General features: G+C 43.7%; 1 protein-coding gene across 7 annotated transcripts; it reads right to left on the bottom strand.

Annotated features, from left to right (window-relative positions):
• Positions 1-1,863: 1,863 nt before the first annotated feature.
• LOC104556330 (SERTA domain-containing protein 2-like) lies at positions 1,864-16,645 on the bottom strand. Of its 7 annotated transcripts, none has more exons than XM_061998506.1 (5): positions 16,486-16,645; positions 14,363-14,587; positions 13,674-13,828; positions 13,329-13,457; positions 1,864-4,299 (listed from the first exon to the last, which is right to left on the bottom strand). In XM_061998506.1, the coding sequence occupies exons 4-5, from the start codon at positions 13,385-13,387 to the stop codon at positions 3,444-3,446; spliced, it is 915 nt and encodes a 304-aa protein (XP_061854490.1). In that variant the 5' UTR covers positions 13,388-13,457; positions 13,674-13,828; positions 14,363-14,587; positions 16,486-16,645; the 3' UTR covers positions 1,864-3,443. The 7 variants fall into 7 exon arrangements, with proteins under 7 accessions (XP_061854490.1, XP_061854493.1, XP_061854492.1 ...); XM_061998509.1 differs by having other exon boundaries at positions 14,453-14,587; XM_061998508.1 differs by lacking the exon at positions 14,363-14,587.
• Positions 16,646-16,912: the final 267 nt, after the last annotated feature.

The following is a 16,912-nucleotide window of genomic DNA, read 5'->3' as shown; positions in this document are numbered from 1 at the left end:
ACTTCTGAACCCACACCGCCAACTGCATGGGCTAAGACTAATGTGGGGCAGCAGAGACAAAAGCCAGAGGACAGCCAAGTGCTGACAAACAGAGCACCTGCTCCCCAAAGGAATACCCACCCCATGCTGCCAGAAAAAACCCACCCTTGTTCTGGGAGACAGGATGCACAAAGGGGATGAGACGTGGGAAAAAGGAGTTGAAACTCAGAGCCAACAGCTTAAACGTTGGTGTATAAAAAGCTGTCAGCTCGAACCTGAATAGCTAGAGCAGGCAAAGGCTGTTGGGGTGGTGTATGAGCTGTTACCACTGGCATTCCAGCACACCCAACAGCGGGGTCAGCCTGAACCAGCCGGGAAGGACAGGGCACGGTGGATGATGAGGAGCACGAGGCAACTGCTCAGTGAGTAAATAGCAAACAAATCAAAGCAGCAAGAAGCATGACCACCCCAGACCTCAATGTGGAACCGAGACTGAACAGGTGCAAGGGTCCAGGGGTCTGTGAGTGAAAGACCAAACGGAGGGTAGCGAGGCACCACGGCTTTTCAGCCTCTTTGTAAAACAGGCAAAGACCAGAAGGCTTCAAAATATAAACTGCAAAAACTGTGGCTTTTATTTCCAAACATACAATAAATAGGTCCACCACAACTAGCCTCTAACGTCATTTTACATGGAAGGACTTTAAAATTAGTTTGTGCATATTTTGAAATCAGACTTCCCTTTGCACGTTAATTCCGTCCGTAACCGACCTGCGTTACACACCAGCTCGTGCCCTTGGCACTGTGATGCAAGCAGCCCGTGAGAAACAGAGCTTTAGAGCAAGCACTTGAACAAAAAAAACACCCCCTGCATTTTCAAGTGTTGATAAAACATCCACACCAACAACTTCAATCTTTTTCTGTAGCATATAAAACAAAGCTTAACGAGTCAATGCTGAAAAGCCAAGTTGTATTCTCTCACGTTTCTGCAGGGGCTGCCAGGTGAGCAAGTGGATTGATTTATGAAGCATTCACTATTTGCTACATGACACATGGTATTCATACCAAAAATATCTTTACTGCATAGTAACATTCCGTTTTTTTCAAATGCAAAAAGAAATTAGATGCAGCCTTTATTCTCTTATTCCTCACCACTCAATTTAAAGACGTTTTTAAGCACAACTCTGCGTCATCACAGTGCAGAAGGCCCTTAATATTTCAAGGATTTATTCAGTCGTATCTTTAATACAAAAGTAGAGGCTGAGGAAAAGCCAGAGTAGTCTATACACAATGCACAGGCTGTGTACATTCTGAAGCTGTACCTCTTCAACAACTATTTATACACTCTTCAAACAGATCCCTTTATCCAGCAATTCAAAATACTTTAGATCAGAAGTTTTATATTAGAATCAATACATTAGATGCATATAAATACGTTTATACCCTTCGGTTGCTGAACAACCCAGATGGCTGCGAGGATGTGACCTGAACTGGTTCTCCGTTGCTTTGGGACACCCAACGGTATCGGCAGTGAACTGTTCACCCCAACAGTCACAGTACAAATACACAGATCTTTGCACAAAGTGTGCCACGGCATCAGTTAAGACTGGAAATACTAGGTGACACCCTGGCCCCTTTGACAGGAGCAGGATTTCAGCTTCTGAGAGATGCCAACACACAGGAAATCTTGTTCTTCCTCTACCGATGCCCCATTCGTGACAAAGTCTCAGCAGAACAACAAAGAAAGAAAACCCCAACAACTAAAAAAAAAAACCAACAAACCAAAGCAAAGCTTTTACAGCTGCAAATTTTCTTACAAGACAGGTGCTGCAGCTCCCAAGAACAAAGTAAAAGTCTCATAATTAAAAAAATTAAGAATACCCCCCCCCCGCCCCCCCAAAACCTAACACTCGTGTGCAAGTGTGTTGTTCAGATGATGCCAGCCAGGACCAATCTAAACCTCTGTTCAAGATGAAACACGGTGTTCCAAGCTGGCTTATGGAAAAAAACAAACAGTCCTCACTGCAAATATCTTCAGTTCATGAGTGCACTTGTATGTACTTACAGACGACTCCTGCCCCAGACAGACACACGTGCTGCCCCCCAGCTCAGCCCGAGCACCACGGGAGCAGCCACAGCCTCCACTCACCACGCATCAATGAGTACTTCAGGAGTATTCCAAGCTGTAAGCACTGGTGGAACAAGAAGCATTCTCAGCTTTGTTTCTTAAAGGATACAGAAACGTTGACTCTCTCCAGTATCCTCCAAAGGTGCTAGAAAGTTTTAAGTTCGAAGCGTTTCTTCCCACAAATGCCAGGTATACAAACGTGTATCTTTATAAATAATATTGCACATTACAAAAGAAAAATCATCTTAAAACTCTGTAGTGAAAGCAGGGTTGCAAGGACAGTGTTTTCCAAAAGAGATTAAAAAGCTACCTGTACATAGTAAAGTTTTAATTTAAAGAACGCTGAGATTATTCCAAAATCTAAGCACGTAATACTGACAGGGAAAAAAAACCCCATGTTAAATTGCACAATCTACGTATAAATTACATTTGTAAATACTTAAAAAGGTTTTAAACATTGAATACCCTTGATTTCACAAATCAGCTAGGTCACTGTCAAAGGAACAGCTTAATGAGTTAGAAAGTATTTTTCCCCCCCCGCTTCCCCCAGAAAAATAAAACCCACCAGAAATGAGAATAAAGATCTGCAGTCTTAGATGAAGCACTGGAAAGAGTTAAAGCATTTCAGCTCAGAGGTAGTGCTAAACACATCCGACTAGGAGTCCGTTATAATTTGAACTATGGTGAAATAACGTAGTAAAACGTAGAAAGACTTATAAAATTTACAAAAATAAATAGTTCTGAACGCTTTAGAAAACGCAAGAGACGGCGTCCACGAGTGTCTCCATCCTGCTTTTCTGACCAAAAGCCAGCCAAAAGCGCGTCTTGTCTTTAAAATCTCCCCAAAGCTGCGGCGGCGCCGCGCCTGCGATCCGCGCGCTCCGACCCACGCGGCGCCTGACCCGCGCCGACCCGCCACGGGCTCTGCTATGAAAAAATAAAGTGGAGGCTTTTTGTAAAAGGACCATCTCTCGTAAGAAATTCGTTTTGCATGTAAATTCTTCTGACAAATTAAAAATTGCACGTAAAAAAAAAAGGTTTCTGGAAAGAGGCGTGAGGGGTGGTAAGGGCACGTGCCTAACGTCCCACGGATACCCTGCAAGGAAAAAAGATGATTGCACGGTTCTGATAAATAAATATTTCTTCTCTCTTAAAAAAACAACCAACCATCTGCCACTTTTTGTGTTTCTAAGTTTTGGAATTCTTTAGGAAATCCCACTACGTGTAAATTCTTTTTAGTTTGTGTTTTAAAGAATTCTTTACACCTTCTCTCCAGTGGCTTTCATCCTGAAACCAAACAAGTGGCAGTTAAACAAGTATCTTTGGGTAAAAACAAGTATCAGGATCCAACTAGAATCTCCATGATGTGGTCCAACTCGCTCAGATCCGTTCTACACAGCTGAATGTTGTTTGCTGCAGAAGAATTACAGGATGGAAAGGTTTTCAGTGGCTCTTCCACAGCGAGAGACGGTGACCTGGGTGGCGCTAGCGGAGGGCAGCAAAAGTCCGAATCATACATCGAAGTGTCAATGTCTTCAAAAATGTCATCTATTGCCAAATCCTTCAAGTAACTGGTGGAATTTGAGATCTCAAAGGAACCAAACACGCATTCGGCTCCCTTCAAATCCTGCCGATCGTCTTCTAGTTTGAGAGCAGTGTTTTCTGGAAACTTTGGCTGGTCATCTCCAGCGGGAACCAGACAAGTAGGTGGGCTTATATCTTCTACGAAGTCTAAATCCTTCAGAATGGATGAAATAGCAGATGACATGTCATCATCTGAAACGATCAGCAGGCTGTTTTCAATCGGGTCTTCCACAGACCGCAAGTCGCAACAGTTAGACTCTTGCTGACTAATACCTGAAGGCAACTGAAGGGAAATCCCAGAAGGCTCCATCCCTGCGTAGCTGTGAGAAATAGGAGCAATGCCAGGGCAGACATTCATGGGCTGCTGATTACTCTCCTGCCTCATCTCCTCTTGGATCTGCCGTACGGTGTTGGCGATGAGGACAGAGCGGTGCAAGTTCGGTTCCACCAGCATTTTGTAGGTCTGTAACTTGGTGAGGCACATATTGAGCACCAGCTGCCTCTTAAGTGGATAGGGCAGATTTCGACTGGAATCAAAGGCACTCGAGAGACCAGCCATGTTCTCCTCATAGTCACTCAGCTTGCGTTTTAGACCTCTCCCCAACATGAACCTGAAAGAAAGTAATTAACAGTTAACCTCGGGGACAGCTGTCACCTTCTTCTGCTGTCCCCTCAAGGGACACATTTGAAAAGTCTGTAGCATACGATGCATTGGTTAACTTCCAGTGTTCTATGGCATTAAGAGTCAAGGACAGTACAAAATCCCACAAAACACACTACTTTCCCTGAGAAGACGTGCTTTCTACCGCTTCCATTTCACAACAATTCTAAACAGAATGCATGAAAGGATTACTGCAACTGCTTTACACTTCTAAGTTTGAGGTTTACTTTTAGCTCCAAGTATGAATTTCATTATTTAAAATCTCTAATATGTGAGCTTTTTAGCCTCTTGTAACCATTTAAATGATGCAGTATGCAAAAATTCATTAACGAGAAGTATCTGCACATCCACATGAAATAAAACAGATGCTTACAGTAACAATACAGAGTATTTAACCGTTTTCATTTCGACCTTCATTCCCAGGTACCATAGGTAAGATTTTAAAGGTACTTTCAACACCCATTTTAATCTCATTACGGCATTCTTAACATCTTGCTCCATGTTCTCTATAGAACTCATTTCTCTCCCTCTTCTTTGGTGACTTCAGGTTGTTTTACTGGTGTTGAACCATCCAGCAAGACCAACAACAGGGCTGACAGGATGTTTTGCTAAATGGTGGGAGAAAACTCGTCTGGGCCAGAGAGCTCATGGCTGCTCGTTCCCAACCTCCTACTGACTTAACACTAAGGACATCCAGTGGAAGGGTGACAAATGGCATTGTAAAAGTGACCAATTTTGGTGAGTAGCTAAAAGAAAGTCCTTTTTTTTTGGTGTATGTTTATCTGCTTTGTGTGCTTTTGTATTGAAATATGGCAGGTCTAGAACACCACTGTACAAAAAGGTTGTGTGCACACACACCTCAAATACACATGATCCAAACAAATACATGCTTGGGTACTTTGCAACTACTGTTCAACATATGAAGTGTTTTATCTGGGACAACAAACAATCACTTGCATAAACACAAAAAAGGAGTATACTCCATGCACAGGAGACACAGGTAAAATCCATGGAACACAGATACATCACTCCCAAGCAATTAAAAAAGGAAGCAATCATAAATTAAGATACCAGTGGCAGATTAAGGGCAGATCCTTCACACACAATGACCCAGACCCTGCATGTTGCAGAGGGCCTCCTGACTTCCTTTTCATGTGAGCAGGGGATGCTGCCAGCAACAGCTCAGCTGATTGCCGCAGCTGCCAGCTGCTAGCCTGTTGCTAGACTTTTGGGGACAAGGAGAAGGCGGCAGGATAAAGCCTCTTTTACTTTTGGGATTTCTCCAGATTTGCAGGAAGCACTGCAGGGCTCCATGGCTACATCCATCTGCCTAGACAAGGCTGCTGAAGACCTCGGCTCCTCTGGAGGAACAGAAAGGAAGCAAGCAGTGCATACTTCTCAGTAAGACACACAAGAACAAACACGCTTGCTGGAGGAGCAGAGGTTTAAGACTCTTTGATCCTACCCACCTGTTTTCTATTTTTTTAGGCACATATCTGAATGAAGTTGTCAGCAGAATGCATTTTTCACACAGCAGGTAGTAGTCTGGCCTATAGTTCCGTTTACTATTAAGACATTTGCTATTAAGACAACCACAACAAAAAACCTCCTTTAATTACCTTAACTTTTTAACTTTAGAACTCTGTTTCACTCCAAAGTTTTCTGCTGAACTACTACAGCACCAGCTAAATCTCTTTAAAAGATGCGTAGTGCCCATTCGCTCAATCTTCCCACACTGGCCCATTCCAGCACCCCGTTTAGAGCAAACAGAACCAACAGTACAGGGCACTCAACTACAAACAAAAGCAGAAGAAATCTGATACAAAGCACAGGCACCAAATACAATAGAAAATATTTTAGAGGGTAGTGTGTGTGTATGTGAGTGTGTGAGAGGTGTCCTGAGTCAGGCTACTGCCAACACTGTCAGCAACTGATAATTTTAGCTACAATCAATAGAAAAATCTACCACCTAAGGCATTACCCCATACTGCTACTATAAAGAAGAAAAATATACATCAAAATGGCTAGTTGTTCAATAAGCATCATCCCACCCATACACTGAACACCAGCTGGGGTTTTTTTTCCCCTTTTCTTCACCTCCCTGATTAAAGCAGACCAAAATTCACAAGAGAAAGAAACTTAAAGACCATACAGGAATGATAATTCTGACATTTTAGACACTCAGAATGCTTGTTTTGACAATTTACTGCTGCTAACATATTTAAAATACCATTTACACTTCACCAGACACACAGGAAATCCTAGCCTTACCTATCTGCATCGCATAAATGATGTTAATTTCTAACATCTCAGAAACTTGGTGTTCCAATTCTGTAAGCAAACTTCAAGAGCAAGGAAACTCTTGTATGTGGTGATATATAGTTACACAAAACCAACCTGAAATTAATCATTGAACTTTTACATTCATAAAGCAGTCTAATTAGACTATTTCATGTTCACATATGCAGACACCCTCCTTCTCATTCCTCAGATTTCCTTCATAAAATTCATCCCTGAGCATTCCAGAAAGCGGTAACAGCTTGAGCGTGACACTACTCTCAACTATGCAAGTGCAAGAAGCTTTATTTATTCCAACTTCAAATCTTTCTGCTTAACAGACTCCCCACTCTAGATGTCAGAGATTATTATTTTTTAAAGATACAAAGTCCTATCCTACATGTTAGAAATTCTGCCTGTTTAGTATGATTTTTGCCCAACTGCAAGGATCCTCGAGTCTCCCTCCAGGAGCTAGATGACTTCAGTGGTTACATAAAAATTTGGAAAAGGCTAATGAAAACCAGAGTACCGCTGGCAGAGTGGATTTAAAAATGACTAGTGTCATGGTTGCTACAGGAGACATTAAATTTCAGTTCTTGTCAAACACTCTCAGCTGCTGACCTACAAAAGACACAAAGCCCCTTTGTTACCAGCTAATCTACATTTTATCAGGCCTTTAGCTTTACTTTCTGATGGACTCATATTCTTAACAAACTACCCCATATTTTCTAAGCAGTTCGTCCTTTTGTAGCACAGCTTATTAACACACACATCCCAACCCACAAATTCACACGCTGCTCAAATGCTCTCCTCTGCACAGCACTACTCTGTAATTTAAGATGTTGATGCATGATTTAATTACGCAATACTCCCCCCACTTCACGTTTTGGTACTAAGGAAGACAAACAGAAGCCCACACAAAAACCCACACTACTATGCCCAGACAATTCTCCGTGCTCATGAGCGACTGTGGCGCAGTTGTCACTCATCTCATCAGTTGACAGAAGGGCACAGCCTGTTTGAAGGAGCCCGGGTTGGGTGTACTAAAACACACAAGTGTCTACAGACCACACTCTCCTTACCCCAGCCTAATTCCAAGAACCTACTCAGATCTCAAACAAGTGGATCAAGTAACAGGATTTTGGAATGTGCCAATCTGATAACTTTGTAAATTTTAAGTAAATAAACTGAACAAAAATTAGAGCTTGTGCCAGCTTCAACTGTGAGGTCTATACATAGCTGTTCAATAATAAAGGAAACAAGCTCTAAGTCACCCTTCTCTTGAACTTCTTCTTAAAGCCCGACATTTTTTTTTTGAGTTCAGATGCTCTATTTTAGAATCTTTTGTCATGAAAAAAACGAAGAACAATGAAGAACACCACATCTGAATAGTTTTTTCTGGCATTTTCTCATCTCTCAATACAGTAACGTCAAGTGAGCCACAGGCCATTTATGTCAGAATGCTTTTTTCAATTCAAATTACTTTGCAGATACAGAGAAAAGAAAGCAAAGTCATTTCAATGTTTAGGAGTAAAACTCTCCATTCACGTCACTAAACTGCAAAGGAGCCCCTACATAGAAATTCTGCCCCTCACAGCACATTTCCGCAGTTCCTTCCAGTTCCATGGAGGAGATTTCATAAAAGATTCTCCCTGCTAAGATGGGAAGAAGCAGCCATGCACTGTAATCTTACACCATACCAGGGTTTGAAAACACTGGGGAGGGAAGAGGTACATCCCTGGCTGGCAAATCCACAGGGAATCCCAAGCAAACAGGCCTGGTCAGAGTGCGCAGCTACTTGGAAGAAGCATTCCAGCCTACCAAGAAAAACTCACATTGCGATGTGATGTGGACAATACAGGACTCGTGCCACCATTTCAGAGGAAAAACACAGCTCCATCTGTCACAGGGTCTGATAGTGCAGCTGCCACTGACACATGGTTAGGAAGTACAGCTGGAAACAGTCACAAAGAAGAATGCAGTCTGTGAACACCCTCAATTACCTCTATTTGGGTGAACAACTTCATTTCCTCTTCCTCACCTTCCTAAAAATGTTTCAAGAGGAGGCTAAACAATGTTTATAACTCAGAACCACACAGAGTTTTCATTTTTCAGTAGAGGAAAGCTTCAAAAACCATGAGCATATAAAGTAAATGCCACAATCAGTATTGTCTGAACACAAACTTTTCATGCACTAAACAAGCACTGTAATCTACTACGCAAGAGTTATTCATTTGCCATTAAAGAATATGTTTAAATAGCAAGACCAACCATAAAGTGCTTGGCCTGCACTACACAGGTCATAATCATTTCATTGATAGCACTTTTCTGCTTTCAGCTGGGACAGAGCTTCTAGGACTTCTTCCTAGTCCTTGGTACAGTGCTGCGTTTTGGATTTAGGATAAGATTAACACTGATAACATGTTGATGTTTTAGTTAGTATAAACTGTGTTTAGCAACAAGTGAAGGATTTGTTAGCATCTCATGGCCTGCCAGCAAGAGGGCAGAAGGGGCACAAGAAGCTGGGAGGGGACAGAGCCAGGACTCAAACTGGCCAAAGGGCTAGTCCCCATGGCACAAATTTCTAACTCAGCCCAATCCAGAGAGCAGGAGATGAGTGTCTGGGTTCACACTAAATGAGTCTTCTGACACAATTAGCATTTGCACCAGTTAGGGAGTTGGATAAATCCTCTGCAGAGCCCTGAATGGAGTAGCTGAAGAGCATATATTCTCCCATTTTTAAAACTGAGACAACTCAGAGTGAAACGGCAGGTTTTTCTGGATTTAAATCTGTAGAAATTAGAGGTATTCAAAAGTAATCTGGACATGGTCCTGGGCAACCACCAGCAGCTGACTTCACGCAAAATTGAAACTATTGGATAGGATGGAGTCAGGCTGTTCTGAGTGATGGCCAATGATAGGACAAGGGGCAATGGGTACAAGCTAGAACAGAAGAGGCTCCAAAGAAACATAAGGAAAAACTTCTCCACCGTTCAGGTGAGGGAGCACTGGAAGAGGCTGCCCAGATGGGGTGTGGAGCCTCCTCTGGAGACATGCAAACCCACCTGGATGAGTTCCTGTGTGACCTACTCTAGGTGGTTCTGCTCTGGCAGGGGGGGTTGCACTGGATGATTTTTTCGAGGTCCCTTCCAACCCTTAAGATTCTGTGATGTTAGCATCAAAACTAATGTATGGTCTTCAGACGAGTTTCCTTAAAAACAACAAAAACCCAAAAGAGGCTATCCTACACTCTGACTGCAGAAGCTTCCTGTCTGCTGTCTGAAGTGAAAAGTATACACAATTATTTCACAAGAACAGAGCTCTTGGCTCTCCTGGAACTATGCCAAGCTAGTGGTCCTGACAGAGGAAAACCAAAGCTTCATTTATTCAAAGGTAATTTCCAAATACCCATATTCTTTACTGGATGTCATGTCCAGTATATAAACTGGAGGGAGCTGTCTGAGGGAGATGGATTGCTGCTGGGGCCTTGTTGAGCATCAATTAGTGGGCAGCGAGCAACTGCACTGTGCATCTTGGGTTTTGACTCCCTTATTTTCCTCTTAATTGTTATATTTTGGTTTATAACTTCCATTATTAAACTGTACTTATCTCTGCCAACAAGCTGTACTTGTTTTCAGCTCTCCCCATCCCACCAGGAGGGGTTGTGTGTGAGCAAGTGGCTGCATGGTGCTTAGTTGCTGGCTGGGGTTAAAGCACAACAATGGTTCCCTCTGGCCTTTCTTTTTAGGATATTATTAAACTCAGACTTGCTTGATCCTTTTCATACAGCCACACTGTTGCAATTTTTAGCCTCAGATTGTGTCCCCAAGTGAAAAATTACTTTTTCTTCCAGGACAGAAACACCAGATTTGAATAGGTGTAACCACCTCATGAGTGAAAGCTGCCTGTCTAGTTTTCCATAATGAAACAAGTATTAAAATCAAAATTAGAGGCTCCTTGCTACTGTAATTTGGGTAATTCCCTTTCAAATTCTCCCTCAGCTTCTAACTGTAAAAGCAATGCAACAGTTAAACCAGGCAGAAGTCTCTATGGATTGTAAACCTGTGTTGCTGATGGACCAAAGCTGATTGATAACCTCATCTCCTGCTCACTCCTCTCATCCATGGACACACACCTCACAAGCACACAGCTATCTGCAGGAAGTGCAAAGGAAGACAAACATCCCTACAGTTATGGTTATTTCCCAGAATTATTTGATACTCTTTTTAAAGATAATCTTTCCCCATCTGACACACTGACAATTTCTTAAGCAGTTTTGAGCTGTGGACTAGCTCCGGACTACTATTCCAGGTATACGAAGCTGCGCAAGCGAAGGTAAGGCCTTTCTGTAGAGTTAACAGATACAGTGTAAATCCTTTCTCCCACCCAGACTTGGCTGATCACTTAAACGTGATTTACGTAACATCGTAAGCTGTCAGACCACACAGAACAGAGAATCTCATCTGCTGTCCTCAGCAAGCGCTGGAGATCCCCATAACATATCTTGGCTGCTGGCAAAAATTAAGAGGAAGCGAGGCAAGGAGGATTTAATACCTTGGAAAACACCAATGTACAAGGTAATTTGGACACAAAGACACTTTAAAATACACAAATGTGTATTTAAGCCCATTGCCTTCCCACCTCCCCCAGCACTGCCCCAGTTTAGGCAAGATGAGTAACTGCTGGAGAAGGCACAAGTGCTTAAAAGGGTGCATACAGGGAGGAGTGCAGTCCTACCAGCTTACTCCCATACCTATACTCCTATGTAACAACTTCTTTACAGAAGTTAGAAATGACCAGAAAGTAGCTGCTCAAAGAAGGGAGAGTTAATGGCAGCATTTTGGTCACCAAATCCCGACCTCTGTCACTACTAAAGCAACTGCAACACAGAACCAAGGTATGCTACTGTTCAGACTTAGAAAAGCCCAACCAAGCAACACCCATCCCCAAACACCAACCCCAAAACCACATGGGGAAAAAAAGTCACACCCCTATGGATGTACCTAACAACCTTTCCTGCATTTTGAAAGTAAGTGTAAGGTGAATAGTGTTCATTAAGTAGAGGAAACGAATGAGAGGAAGACTAAGTCTAGAATTCATAACCTTCCCACTGACACTTCACTATTTATGGAAGTAGAGAACAAATATGTACCATACACTAGTATTTTAAGAACCAAAATGATGTTTACAAAGTGCTTGGGAGTAAGTTTTACCTTGATTAAAAGTCAGTCTGAACTCCCACACACAATCCATTTATGTTATGTCTCATGGGAACTGGAAAATTCTTGCACACAAAGGACATCTTCCTGAGTTCCTTACTCCCACTTGATTTCATAAAGCTCTTCCCAGAGCTTTGCTTTACACACTACTGCAGCAAAGTTTCAGAGCACACTTCGTTCTGGAGAAGAAATTCCTCTGTTGGATGTGTACCTTCCACAAGCTAAAACAAGCGGATCTGAGCTGTTTACAACAGTAAATGAGCAACAGTTTCAGTAGCTGACACCTATCAGTAGAGGCTAATACTGAGAGTTGCTGAGGCAGTACCAGTGTCAGGTAGAGAAAAGCTTCCATCCTGAAAAGAAAACAAACTAAACCACTGTCAGTATTCTCCTTCCTACCCTCTCTACACTTGTGTATTTAGTTCCACATTTACAAATAAAGCTCAGAGGTGCATATTTTTAACAAGACTATGTTTACCAATTTATTTTCAGGAATTTTGAGTGAATTTCTTTTTTGCTCTGTTAGTGACAGAAGGGCCCAGAACCATTTAAACTAAGGATCAACAGTAGTTAGCAAAAGCTAACACCTGATGAATATTTACTAAATCTAGAAACTCCCACAGTAAAGCTAAACTGAAATTAAATGAGAACATAAAAGAATCCAAACAAGAACCACCAAACCACGATGGTTCCACTGAAGCATCTCACTGGAGAGACAAATAATCATTAGGACTGGAAATGTGATGACACACAACTGCACAGCTGGTTCTAATCAATTGAATACTTCTCAATCCTTTTTCTTTACAGTATCTATTTATTTCAATTACAGACATCATGGATGTATTCACCTACATACACAGGTTTTAGGGTTACAGTGATCTAAATCTCTTACTAACAAAACTTACAGCTTATTAACTGTATCAAATCATCATGCCCATAGTTGAAAAATTTGACCAAAGTAACCAAGAAAAACCCAAAAGTTTCCTTTTCCTGACAGTGCGCCACACATTCACTCAAACTTTCTATATGGGACATTTAGGTAAATAATTTTCAATAAGCAAATCAGAAATCACTCCAAATTTTCTCTATCAGAGTAGTACACAACAAATTTTCCCTGGGTATTCAAAGCCCCTTCTCCTCAGAAGACAAGGCTGCAACACTAAATTTCATCAGCTGAACAGTGGGGACCTTGCTACAAGATTGAGGCCTTAGCTCACAGATTTTCAAGAACTGTGATCTCATGGAAGTGTTAAATTCCTTGTTGCATCATAGTATCTCCTTGTTATAAAGGTAATTGAAAGACTGCATATTCAAACCAAAGAGTTTATACTATTCGGTAAACCTAAAGCACTTCATTGATATTACATACCCCGTTTCTAAAACATATTTCTCAGTTTACCATTCTAACCTCAAAAAATAACATCTACAGCTGACTACCAGAACATGTGTTATGCACCTAAGATATGATTTCATAAGAACATACAGGTAGTTACCCTTAGAAAACAGAAAGGAGTCCAGGCAGGAAGATTCCAGATTTTGCATAAAGTGTGGTCATCCAAGAGTCTTGAGCTCTTCAAGAGGCTAAGCCATCCACCAAGGTAGGATGAGGTGACTTAAGGGGAAGAAGAAAAACAAAAAGGAACATTTCATTATTATGTGATTTTTTTTAAACCAGAAGTATCAAGAACACAATTCAATCCAACTTTTTAAATTATTTGTGCTAAATCCTATTAAAACAGTTAAAACAAAAAAACCTGAAGTTCATCAATACACTGAAATCAAAGGACTTAATAGTTTCAGCTATGAACACAGAGAACATGGAAATTACCTTTCATAAATGAATACTACAGCACAGAACGCTGATCCTCTAAGTGTTAGGCTTTAGGATAAGAACTTGCATTGATACTTCATCAGGTTACTGAATACTGAGTTACAGTTGTAATCATCTCAGAAATCACATATCAGGAGAGACAATGCCATGAACTGTAAAGAAGTACATTTCAGAGTTATCTCCTAACATTTGCAGGCTGCCAAGAGAGTCAGATTTTCATTAAATTCCCTAACTTTCCTCATTTTCAGCACACACAGAACCAACATGAGGAGATAGCTGACAGGATGTCCTATGATTGCATATCATATTCACAGTGGCATCATTTTCATCAAAACCCTGATAAAGCAACATCTGCAGTTTGGATTAAATCATGGATTAGATCAAGGCACTAGAAACCCTGGAAACGTGAAAAGGCTGAAATGACACTAGGACTAGGCCAGGAGATGTGGAGGGGACTGCATGATCCATGCTCTTGAGATCTCAACCCCACCCAAAGAATCAGTTTTTAATTACAAGAATTAAAGCCCTTACACAGGCTAACTACTATCTGGATCGTATTGAACATGCTCGTGTGCGTTCTACAATACATCCACACACACACACACACATGGACACCTGCCCTGCCCTCCCCTCCCAGTTACAGCAAACCAATTACTTCACAAATTGACAAGAGCAAGGACCAGTACTTATCCAGATGAATACAGTCCTCCACGATCAAGAGTTGGTACATCATTTTAGGAATCTTCAAATAACACATAGTGAAAGGCAGTTCTTACATTTAGACAGGCAAGTAAACAAATCCAGTTCATCTCACATAGCAACTCAGAGCCTGATGCTAGCAAAGGGCTCCTCCGTTAACAGAATCTTGGAACTGTAAAGATGCAGTCAAAGTGCAGTAAAATGTCCGCGACCTAAGAACGTCAAATCCAATCCACAGCAATAAACACATTAGTATCTCCCTCCTCCTTCCAGAAGCTGACTTCTTTCCCATAATAAGGGGACCCGTGCTATTTGTACATTACACAAATGAAAACAGAGAGATAAATGGAGATTCGTAACCTATTTGCTTTGAAACAGCAGGACTTCAGAAGGTCACTACGGAGGTTTATTAAAGTGTACTCGTTAGGTCACGGGGAGGGGATGTACTTTCACTGCTTTTTCTATACAATGACTAGAAGAGAACAAATGTTCCACAATGGGAAGTCTTTTCAGCATTAAGGAACCTTTAAAAGGCTAACAAGTATACTAAAAATGTTGAGTTTTAGACCTTCAGCATCTTAGTTTCTTAAAAAGCTAGCAGCATTTGATAAAAAAATGAATACTGTTACTTGTATTTTTGAAGTCCAACCTTTTGCTAGAAGGAGCCAAAGTCCAAGAAGTTATCAAATTTAATTCCTTTATTATATACTTTAAAAGACTCGAGCAAAAGCAGCAGTTGAGATTATGGGTTTTTTTCCCCTGTTTGATTTCATGCTGGGACAAGTGTCAGGAAGGAGCATAGAGATAAAGTTACTACTTCAGTTTTGACAATCTGCTTTTAAAAACCCCTATGGGAGCCACACAGGAGCTGTAAATCACTATGTATTATTTCTGCAGTAGATGATTTTTTTCTTTCACTTTACTGTTTCACAGTTTCCCAGTACCTGTTCACAAGTTACTTTAGAGAACTGAGATTGAGGTATTAATTTCAATGTTCATGGCATTTTCCATATTGCAGTTAACAGCCTGAAGTAAAGAACCTTAGCTGAATCAAAAGCAAAGCTGAAAACTACTGCACTGAGCTCCTACCTATGTTCTGGAAATGAGCTCTTCTGACATAGTTTGAAAAATTCCAGGCCTATCTAGGGCAGAAGCTGCTAACTGCATCTATTACTGATATGACTTCACAATAAGCATAGAGGAGACCAGGCTTATGCTCCTCTACACTTACACACCTACTTGTAGTTGAGACTAACACACGGGTTTATTGAGGCAAACTAAACTTACCATATACTAAAAAAAATACATACGTAAGTGCAACAAATACCCAAATCCTAACTCTCGAGAGACAGCAATCACCAGCGCCTGAATTAAAGAGCTGCGACTCGGGGAAAGTCTCTTTCGTGCCACCCTCCCCGCAGCCACTCCTGCGAGCGCCCGAGTGCCCATAAAACCCGAGGGCGCCTGCCACCATTTGGCCTTTGTGGAAGGAGACTCGCTGGTACTTCCTGCAGGCGCCCGCCCGCCCGCGCCTCCCCCCGCGGCCGCGGGCAGCAGTAACCAGAGACAACCTCGGGCTTCCTGAGCTGCGAAAAGTTACACTCCTCCCCCTTCCTCCTGCCCAGCTTACCAGAGACCCCGGCCAAGCTAATTATAACTGCGCTAACAACTTCCACCGCAGTCCCCGCTCCCGACGTCCCGGCCGCTGGCCTCCCCAGCCCGGGCCGCGCTCCCTGCCCCGGCGCGCCCAGCCTCGAAACTCATCGGGGCCCGCCGGGGCCTCGGTGCCCCCCTCCCGCCATCCCGCCCCACCTGTCTCCGCCGCCCCGTCCCCGCGCTCTGCTGGGCCCGCGCCCGTCCGCCGCGCAGCCTCCGTGCCCTGCCCCCACCACCGCGGCGGGGTCCCCTGTCCCCCCGCCGGGGCTTTCCCCGTGCCCCCGCCGTGGCCGGCCGCCTCCCCGCGGCCGTGGCTGCCCTGCCCCCGCTCCGCGCCGCCTCTCTACCGCCGGGCTCGCCAGCCTCACGCCCGCGGGGAGTGGGGGCTGCCCACCTGCCCCCTACCCCCTCGCGGCGCCTCCCTCATGAGCCGCCGCCGGGCCCGGCGCCTCACCTGGGAGCGAAGGAGCCCGCCGTTCCTGCGCGGCTGTACCGTGCCCTTCCTCCGTCGCTCGCCAGCCGGCCGGGCTGCCTGCGGCGGGGCTGGGACTCCGTCCGGCAGGAGGCGGAGGCGAGCGCCACCCCCGCCGGGCCCCGGCAGCCTCCGCTCCGCCCTTCCCTCCGCCCGCGGCACCCACAGAGGCGGCGGGGGGGGGTGGGTGCGTGCACCAGCTGGCTGCCTTCCCATTGGCCAGCGGCTCCTACAACCTGCCCAGCAACCATTTTCTCACTGGCCGGCGAGCCGGGAAGGGTTGGGCTCCGGCCGTCCCCGAGGCACTGTCCAATGAGAAAGCCGGTAGGGCACGGGGGGCGGAGCCGCGCGGCGGCTTCGCCCAATCGGAAGGCGGGCGCCGCCGAGTCCGCCGTCCCCGCGGCGCGGA

Source organism: Colius striatus, chromosome 6 (assembly GCF_028858725.1).
Source record: "Colius striatus isolate bColStr4 chromosome 6, bColStr4.1.hap1, whole genome shotgun sequence".
In the NCBI taxonomy this organism is placed as follows: Eukaryota; Metazoa; Chordata; class Aves; order Coliiformes; family Coliidae; genus Colius; species Colius striatus.
The sequence above is the reverse complement of the archived record's forward strand: the minus strand, read 5'-3'. Positions and strand labels throughout refer to the sequence as shown.